Below are 10,235 nucleotides of genomic sequence, written 5' to 3'. Positions count from 1 at the left end.
TTATTTTTTAAATGTGTGGCATCTAGAAATTATTTCATCTGCATAGCTTTAGTCCAGAGATGGGATTTTTAGCCTCCAGCCAAAAGCAGCTGTATCCTGAGGATGGATGCAACAGCAGCAAACACGTGTTTTGAAAATTTAATCCGGTGCCATAGTGTCACAATCCCCATCCTGAAAATGACCAAAGAGTTAAACCGACTGTCTGAATAGGCGTTCCTGTTATTTTGTCCACCCCCTCAGCCTGCACAGAATTGTCTGGTCTTTTGTTTATGATATGGATGGTAAGCACACTGCACGCTGTTAACACACAAATCTGTCACAAGCACTGAGATGAAGGAGCGCAAAGTGAGGTTACAATTTGTTTTCCATTGGAGATAAAGCGGCTCATTGCCAGTCATTCACTGTATATGCGCGGAGCCATCTTTATCCGGCACCGGTCTATTTTCTTCTGCCAGCTTGATGTTGATGGTGCAGCCTGTAGTTTGTTGTGATTGTGAGATAATTTCAGTCGCGGGCGCAACTGAAACACTGGGTGGAATTTCCTCTTTACAGGTGAAACGTGTCTGAAAACAGCGCGGAAAAAAGGGGGGCATTTTGAACGGGATTATATAATTATAGTTTTGCCGTGTGTGTTTTTTCTTATTTTTCTTATCCGAAGCCGTAATTACTGCACACAGCAATGGGTCGTTACTCCTTTCAGCTGGCCTAATCTCACAGAGTATGAATAGAAACTGTCAATCAGACGCTGCACTCAGCGGAGAGACAAGAGGGGACTGATTGCTGCTGCTGCTGCTGCTGCACAGCGACACACACACACACACACACACACACACACACACACACACACATCTTCTTCCTCGTTGTCTCCAATGTTTTTGCCCTCTCTGTTTTTACTGGTGCGCCACTAAAACCCTCCAAAAAACAGATTTTTCCCTCCATATTCAATTTTCTGAAGACTCCTCATAGCTTGATTTCTTTGGGTGTTTTAGGAAAGATTTCCATGTTTCTAATATTTTAACAAGTACAGAGTATTTTTTTATTTTATTTATTTTTTGGGCTGCTACATTTGATGCTTAATTATACCCCAGTACTTCCATTCAGGCCACACCTGCTTGTTTAGACTTTTTAGAGAGCGATAGATGGACGGATGCATGCATGATGGAGAGATCCAGACGGGGACAAGCCTGTGTTGTTAATAAACAGTGAATGTGCACAAACAATGGTTGCATGAAATTAAAAGACATGACTGAATTTTTGCAATAATAAACAGACCGGTCCTCTTCAAATGAGGCCCCAAAACAAACATGAGATACAGTGTTTTGTTTCACCTTAAATGCTTCTGATATGAAGCATTTAAGGTGGAGATATGGGGAAGCACTGAAATGCTCGTGTACATTTGAATGCTTCATATATGTTAATACAGCATCAATTTACATGCGTTTAATACCGAAGTAAGTGGTTCAGTGTAATGTTTTTATTCCAAGTGCCCTCATTCGTAATTTCAGTTAAGATGGATTTTTTTTTTTTGTTTGCAACATACTGACTTTCTTGAACTTTCTTTTTGCGCTTCATTTTATAGTCTGCGCTCATCACTATTCATTAAATGTCGCTATCGCATTGGATGTATAAAGTACAATAATAACATTAATCTTTTTTTAGAAAGTTTTTTTCTTCACGCTGTGCTGATCTGAGTTCAGGTTTAGCCTGAAAAAAACAACAACAACAAAATTCTCCCACTTTTGTTTTTTAGTATCATCATAGTGAGATCTAAATTTAATCACCTGAAATCTCACTTACATTAAATCAAAGCGCATATTCTGCGTCACATGATACCGGTGTTTACAGCCACCCAGACCTGCGCACTGTTTGGAAAAGCTCGTGCCCAAAGGCCAAAAGAAAAAAACGCTTTATTTGCACCATTCACCGACTGCCTCATCTGCGTCCCCACCACCACCGCCCCGTGTGGGGCCCGGATTGCGGCCTCGTGGAGAAGAATCTGATCAATCAGATCAATCAACAGAGATTACTGTAATCCCGGAGGTCAGGGGGAGGGCACCGGGCCACGCAGAGTTCACACATCTCACACAAGCTCTGCGCAAATCTGTCCACGTGTAAGAATCCATGTAACTGCGATTTTTATTAGAATTGTTAGAGTTTTCACTTTAACTTCATTTAATGAGCAAACCTGAGTGTTGCCTCTGAGCCATGCCAAACAGCTATGTGAATATAAAAAACGAGTGAAGCTTTTATCACAGTTTAAAGGGGAAAAGTCACACACTGGAGGATTTCAAACGAGGACATAAAAGGCTGCACGAGCCTCTTAGAAACTCTTTTAAAACAAACAAAAAACAAAAAAAAACAAAAAAAAAAACAAAAAAAAAAAAACAAAGGGCGTTAGATTCACACACGAGCCTCCACGGAGTTCCTGTTTGTTAGGTAAATGTGCGCGTGCAGTGTGCGTGAACGCTGCTGCTCGTTAAAACGGACGCAGACGAGCTCAGGCCCGTCGAAGGTTCCTCTACAGAGTTTTTACGTACAAAGTGGAGGAAACTAACTTTAACAAGTGGCCCACAGTGTAGTGGTTTACACAAAAAATCCCCGGTTCAGTCCCGGGAGGAAAAGATCCGCCAAATAAAACCTGTGGAGTGACGCTCTGTAGACAAAGCAGCCTTCTGTGTGGATCTAAGGTCAAACTGTTTGAACGAAATGTACTTTTTTATAAATATGAGTTCGTGTTGGTATTGAAATGCGGGCTTACAGCTATAAAATCTTCTTATTTTATTTATTTTTTTGCCCGTGGACTACTGAATATAATAATAAGCATGAGAAATACACAGAGTTTGATTTTAGATTCAGTTTCCTTTGTTTAAAATCTGCAACAACAAAAAAGAAAAGAAAGAAAAAAAAACTTCAATATTTTTTTAAACGGAAGGAAAACTTTTGAGTATAAAGCCACACTTCAAAGTTACACAAACTACACTATCGTTGTGGTAATGTTTTAAATTAGAATTTCACTTGAAATTAAATGAGTTTAACTAATAATGAAATTAAATTATTATTATTAGAGTTTTACAGCATTTATTAGAAACACACAGAAGGTTGTAAATGTGATAATTCAGAGCGCTTGTCTGGTGTCCTTTGTAACGACTCAGTTTCTACACGTTGCTCTTGTGTTTCCTCCACGGGATCCAAACACCGCTGCTGCTTACACTGGTCCAAACGTGACCACTCCAACTATATGAAAACAACTAAAGTTATGTTAGTTGTGCTTCTGACTCATCACCGAGTATTTAAAGAGCTACTGACTCCTGCTTTTGTGCAGGTCATTATTCAAAGACATGAGTTCACTTTAACAACAGGAGGAGTCTGAAATGACAAAGAAAACAGGGCAGTAGAAAATCACAAGGTTATTAGTTTAAATGCAGATCCTCATTTTTTTCCCCAGACTCCTTTTTTTTCAGAGAAAGAAAAAGTTAAAAGCGAGCTGTGATCTCAGTCTTAGGTCAAAAGGTTGTTTGTCCTTTTTTTTTTTTTTTTTTTTTTAATGATTTTTAGTTTGATGCGGCAGCATCGGGGCTGGAGAACCCGGGTTTAGTTCAGGACACAGAGCGTCCCAGGAGCGCAGAGACCGCTGTGATCTGAACACTGCGGACTTTCTTCAAACTTTTTTTTCTTTGTTTTTGTCCTCAAAGCCGCCCAACAACTGACGAGAAGGAAAAAACTGAAGGTCAAACGTAAACAAATTAGAAATGCGTCAGTTTGGTGTTGTGTGGACGTTTGTGGGAGGGTTGCGACCTTTGAAACTGCGACATTACGCAGTTGCAAGAGCGGCGGTTATTTAAGATTGGTTATATAATGTTTGGAAACGAGCCGGAGAGGAATAAAGGAGAGGATCCACAAAATCCTCTCCTGCTTTCTCACGGTGCTGCGTCCGCTTTTTTTTATTTTTATTTTTTTATTTATTTATAGGAGAAATTCCAGTGTGGAAGTTTTAAAGCGGAGCGTAAACTCAAGAATCGGGAGAAATGGCACACCGTCCCGGTTATAATTTCGACGCAGGCCTGCAGGTTGTTAAACAACTAAACCCGAACACGATGAGAACTTTTGTTGTTGTTGTGTGTGCACAGACTGCCTGTAGATGTTGAGATAAAGTCTCTCTCTAAAAATATATATATTTATATTACTTATCTATTTATGTTTCTACTTCTACACTTCATTTAATAGGATTGCTGTGTTGTCTGTTGCATGGATGCATGCTGCTCTAGGATTAATAAAGTTTCTCTGATTCTGATTGTTTATAAAGTCCTGACAGACATACATGAAAACATGAGGTGGACGAGACTTTTTCTTCAACCTTTGTAATTCCATGTATTCAATTAAAATTATAATTGAACAGACAAAAGTATTATTATAATTCTAGATCATGATCCAAGAAAAAGAAAAGGAGTGTAGCCTACTGTTTAGGACATTTACAGTAAATCACTAAATCTGACTAAGAGGAGGATGTCATGAGGTTTGTATTTGGACAGAAACATGAACTGAATTCTTGTAAAGCTTCCCAGAACTGGTTACAAGTACATTTTGTGTTCAGTCTCATGCGAAACTTTTCTCCACAAAGATCCTGTAATGTCGAGAACATAAAGTAACCCTAAATCATGTGAAGACTTCAAAATTCATCCAAATTTTATTTTAGAGGGTAAAAACCTTTTTTTTCTATCCACTGAAGTCAAATAAAGAAATACTTTGTGTAAAAGACTGAATAGACTTTCTGCAGGATATCTGTTTGTGCAGTGACAGTGGAGACTGCCACCAAGCGTCCTTGAAATGCACTGACAGAGGACACAAAGAGCAGCCAGACTCAAACATATACATTTTTTTTTTATTCATTTTCAACATTAAAAATACAAATCAAACATACCGGGAGCAACAAATAAACTGCTACATTCCTGAAACCTATCGAGCACTTCAGCTTTACACTAAGATGGATCTCTGACCTATCGTGCACAAACAAACATCAAAATAATCTATCCAATCTTTACTATACCCACAGCGCATGGTCTAATAAGAAGAAAAAAAAATTACACGCTAAATTGAATTCTTTAAGGCTGAATGCAACCAACAACAGAACGAGTAACAACAAAAACATGAACCAGCAGGAAGGAGATGTTAGGACTTCTTTCAGAGATTATAAAGAGACGGCAGTGCAGCCGGATCATGGCACTTGATCTTTAAGCACAAATGTAAGTTAGCAGAGCTCCCTCTGATCTGCAGCTGCACTGTGAGGACGGCGCTGGGACAGAAAGGTGGTGGTTTGAAATCTGCAAACTTCCAAAGTTTAGGTGCTTCCGTTTCATGACCCCAGACATGTTTGAGTCCTGGGTGGCTCGGACTAACACTGGCTAAACCTGAAAACTGCTCGGGTGACAGGATGCAGACGGATGAACAACGGGGAGTTAAGAGACAAACGGGATGTGGCGATGAAAGGCACTTTTCTAAAGGCTTCATGAATTAAAGCAAGAGATTGGAGCTTGAATGGCTGAAAGGAAAAAGCCCCTCAGAGACTTAAATACCAAAGGATGGTGGTCAGTGTGTGTTAAAGCACTGCTGATAAATGGGTAAACTGTTAAGTCTACACATGGGCAGGAGATGTTGGTCCAGGGAAGAGTTTGGGATAAAATAATGAAAATGTTTTAAAAATGATTATTTGATAATAATATAACAACAATATTTAAACAAATTCCTCAGCCAATTTTTACACCCCAGTTTAACACCCTTAAAACGACTACAGGCTATGCACACGTACACCGAATATTTGATTCGATCTTGTTTTGGTTGCACATTTGTTTTTAATTTGGGGAAAACTGGCGAGTCTACAAAATCTGTAGCTCAGCATAAACAACAAAAACAAGAAGAAGAAAAAAAAAGACGAGACTTAAAACACGAGAGGTAAACGTCAGATTTTGATGTCAGCTCCTCTTAAAGAACGAGAAGGAGCTTTTAAAGTACACACACCTATCACACAGAGTGAAAACCAGCTTAGAAAATCCTGACATATGTCAGCAGATCAGTGCCAGGTAGCAGGAGAGCATCACTTTCCCCTCCCTCCAGTGTGGCAGCTGTAAATTCATTCCTCACCTACTGAAACAAGCCTATATGTTTTATTTTGAAAGGCAGACTGGGGAAAGTGAAATGTTGGGGCAGGTTGGTTTAAATACAACAGAAATGTTAGGTATGCCTGCTGAGACAGGTTTAACATGAACACCGAAGATGCAGACACATTTTATATTTAGGTCTTCCTTTAAATAGAGAACACTGCAGCACAGCTGGTAAAAGATAGCCTTCAGATTGGAGCAGTAACGCATGCAGAGGTCTTTAGCACCCCCGATAGTCACACAGAGGTATTGCATGTTAAACAATGTTCCTAAGTTGCTCTCGTCCTCCCTGAATTGTGCAGATTAGAGCCTTAATTTATGGTCAAGCTTTTTAAGTCGTAAATGAGCCCTTGTTTACTCCTAACTCTAAGAATCCAGGTTGCACATCAGAAAAAGACTAAAACTGAAGCACAAGTAGTTGTGAGGCTGTGCTGATTTACAGGCAGACGCTGCCCTCTAAAGGATGAACAGGGAAAGCACAACAGTTGAAGACAGAAAAGCAGGAGGACTTAATTAAATGTTCCTTCAGAGTGAAGGTCACAGCTGAGGAATGTTTTTCACGTCTCAGGATGAAAACCATTTCTGAGGTCCAGTGAGCAGTGAGGCTGGGATGAATCACACGAGAGGTGGAAAAGCTGCACAGCCCATGGCACTAATAGTGTGTGTGTGTGTGTATGTGTGTGTGTTGACGGTCAGCTCGGGAGGTTTCTGTTTCTTTTTCTATCTGTGAAGATGGCAGGTGTGTGAACTTCTGTAGGCGTTTGTGGATGTGTGCAACAACTGGGAACAGAAGGCTGACATTTAGTCAAATCCCTGCCAGTCACTCTGCTCAGAGTCGTACTCGAGCTCCGGACCGATGCAGCGAACGCCTTCCAGCAGCATGGGGGTACCATGGTGACGATCTGGACAAGAGGCAGAGAGACAAAAGGAAATCGTTACTCTAATAAGAGCGATTCTTACATTACCATACAAACTGTAATGAGAGATTAATCAAGGCAGTTGATCACTAAGGGCACGCTGGGAAATGACCTGCTTCACTAGCCTGAATTTACTGTAAGAGGCATTTAATGAAACTAAATAATCTATATGTTAATTTAAAATAAAATAAATACGGATTCTGATCCTGCACATATTCAAGACTCTTGTAGCTTAATGTACAAACCTAAATGTGATAACTCAATAGTTATGTGGGAAATTTACATTTGAAAAAAGTAAAAAGACCTGATCATGTAGTACTGTATGGCCCAGTGTTCAGACATGAAACTGGTCTGCACATAAAAGCTACAAATTGCAAATATTAACTTTAAGGCTTTTAGACATGGAGGCGGCTCTTTGTGATTGACCATGAGAGTCGATATCCGGCCACTAGATGGCTGCAGAGTGTAAAATCTGCAGAGAACGGGTCCTAATTTCTGGACGTTCTAGTACCAGGAAGCCTTGTGCTGTAAGTAGTTCAGAACGGATGGCGTTATGAGAGTGGCTGTCCCAGCACGAAGCCTGAATGACCTAGAAGTAAAACCACTCACGGGAACAAATTTTGTTTCTTGCTCAAATTAAAGAAACACTGGATATCTATAACTTTTTCTTTCTGACATCTCTTCCTGTTTAAAGGGAGTGCTCCCTTCCTACTATTGCCAAGTGCTCCCTCATACAGGACTGTCTGATTCCCGGGGTTTCCTCTCTAATACTGTAGTGTGTGTACCTTAAAATATAAAGCGCCTTGAAGTGACTGTCACTGTGAATTGGTGCTGTTTAAATAAAACAGAACTGAATCGAATGTGGTCCATGAACTAAATCAATCTGAAACCCTTCAGCTAGACACAGCCACTGAAAGTCGGGCACTGGAAATGTCTGACAGGAGTCAGTTCTTTGGAGCTACATTACTATCTGACAATAACCTTTCATGGCGTGTTCTGGTGCAATAACAATAAAACATCGTCGGCCTATTCCAGCCACACCTTTGCACATTATGAACAGCGTTTTACAACATCACAGTTTATGAGCAAACAGAGACAAAAACGAGAGTGACCTATTTCCCTTTCTTTAAGTCTTGCTGTTGAGTATTTGGAAGTGGAAACATGATCTGTGAGCACTTGGCTTTAAAAGGCTCAGGCATCGGTCTCAAACTGCATGTATATAACCCCCGATGTGCACACGGTGTGAGAGAAACAGACCGAGCGGCTCCTTTAAGAGAGGCAGTCCCCTCCTTCACCCCCCTCCTCCTTCTCCTCTGAGGCATCTACTCTACTCCTCCACAGTCCCTCCCCCACCCTGCTGCAGCAGCAGCAGCCGCATGCTTTTCTTTGTGAGCGCAGGAAACACATGCAACAAAGCATTGGTGGTTCAGTGGTAGAATTCTCGCCTGCCACGCGGGAGGCCCGGGTTCGATTCCCGGCCAATGCAATTCCTTTAGTTTTTTTTTTTTCCCTTCAGCCCTAATACTGGCAGAAGTCTGTCGTAAACTTTAAAATACACAGCTGAATGTACAGTTACAAAGGTTAAAATCTTCACAAGTAACACATGCCCCTCCCCTCTGGACACACGATATATGTCCGTGAAATAATCAAACTACTCCCACACGTTTGCGAGCTTGTCTGCAGCCACTGCTGTTGTTATCTTACCTACTGGCAACATGTGAAACTCACTAATCTGCTCTTTCTAACAGTACATGTTTTGATCGTCACCGGTGAGTGGCTAAAGACTTACAGCACTTTGAAATCAGGTGATTCTTTTTACTGTTCTGGATACACCGTTTATTTAAGGTATTAAGAAATAACTTATATGGGCTGCAACAAATGACCACCTTAAGAATAGATGAACATAAAAATAACTAGCAGTTCAAGCTTTCATCATATTACATTAAAATATTGGGAAAATCTATTACAGTTTCCCTACAAGATAAAATCACTTTTTACATTTTAATAACTAACTAAAAACTACCATTAGGACGCTTCCTATCAGGCTCACTGGATATATAATAATTAACTATACATCAGATAACAACCAAGTGTATTTATACAAGACTAAAGGCTCAGCCTGCAGCTGAGTTGTATTATACTCCATCACTGATCTGATGGCAGCGGTACAGCTGACGTAGAGTTTAATCCATTGATCTGGTTTTCATCCAGGCCTCAGTTACACACAAACATCTGGACAGATGTTCAGGCCACATTATGAGGATAAAAATAAACACTAAACAACACGGCCATCTTTCATCCTCAACTACGCAAGTACCACACACACACACACACACACACACACACACACACACACACCACGTTCTGCTATATTTACACAGACACAGATGGAAAAACACACACTGCCCACCCCCCCTTTAACTAATTCTCCATCTGCTGAGACGAACGCCACAGACTAATTCAGTCTCACTGACATGGATTGAAGAGGAGGATGCAAATTTATTATTACAGCCTCCGCACAGCAGGACAGAGCAGAACAAAAGATTTATGGATTACAAGAGCCATATTGTTTCTGTCGTATCACTGCATCACGGAAAAGGGGACTTTTTAAAATAATTTTTTGGTTAGTATTTCTGAAAGTTTTTGTTTTTATTATTTAAAAAAATTTGTCCACAAAACAAATTTAGCCCTTCTTTTTTAGTGACTTACTTTGGTTGTTGTTTTTAAAAGTTATTCAGACCAAAAAATTCAAAGTAACCAGCAGATGGCAGCAGCACACCAGAAACAAGCGATCGGTTAGTTCTCCCTTTAAAACCAAAGAAGAAATAAGACTGATCATTTATAAATTAAAAAGTAAAATATAATGAAAATACACTCACAGGACACTTTATTAGGAACACCTTAATAGTACTGCGTTGGCCCTCTTTTTACCTTCAGCATTGCTTTAATTCTTCATGATTCAACAAAGTTCTGGAAACATTCCTCCAAGATTTTGGTCCATGTTGACATGACAGCATCACACAGCTGCCGCACATCCATGATGTGAATCTCCTGTTCCACCTCATCCCAAAGGTCATGTCGACATGAATAAATGCATCGAGCTGTTGCAATGTGACTCGCTGATTAGACGCTTTCATTAATGCGTCCTTGAACCAGGTGTACCTAA

At 40.2% G+C, this 10,235-nt stretch overlaps 1 protein-coding gene and 1 non-coding gene across 5 annotated transcripts in view; one reads left to right on the top strand and one right to left on the bottom strand.

The window, feature by feature from the left end:
• Positions 1-4,858: 4,858 nt before the first annotated feature.
• The window catches only part of c3h20orf27 (chromosome 3 C20orf27 homolog), a 40,021-nt gene continuing 34,644 nt past the window's right edge, over positions 4,859-10,235 (bottom strand). For all 4 annotated transcript variants that reach the window (XM_039609785.1, XM_039609786.1, XM_031726892.2 and 1 more), the window contains exon 6: positions 4,859-7,054. In XM_039609785.1, the coding sequence (XP_039465719.1) occupies positions 6,954-7,054 (101 nt within the window). In that variant the 3' untranslated portion in view covers positions 4,859-6,953. The remainder of the gene's footprint in view (positions 7,055-10,235) is intronic.
• Positions 8,485-8,555, top strand: trnag-gcc. The gene has a single exon. It is a non-coding gene; the product is annotated as a tRNA-Gly (tRNA).

Source organism: Oreochromis aureus, linkage group 3 (genome assembly GCF_013358895.1).
Source record: "Oreochromis aureus strain Israel breed Guangdong linkage group 3, ZZ_aureus, whole genome shotgun sequence".
NCBI lineage: Eukaryota > Metazoa > Chordata > Actinopteri > Cichliformes > Cichlidae > Oreochromis > Oreochromis aureus.
This window is presented reverse-complemented; position numbering and strand designations above follow the sequence as displayed.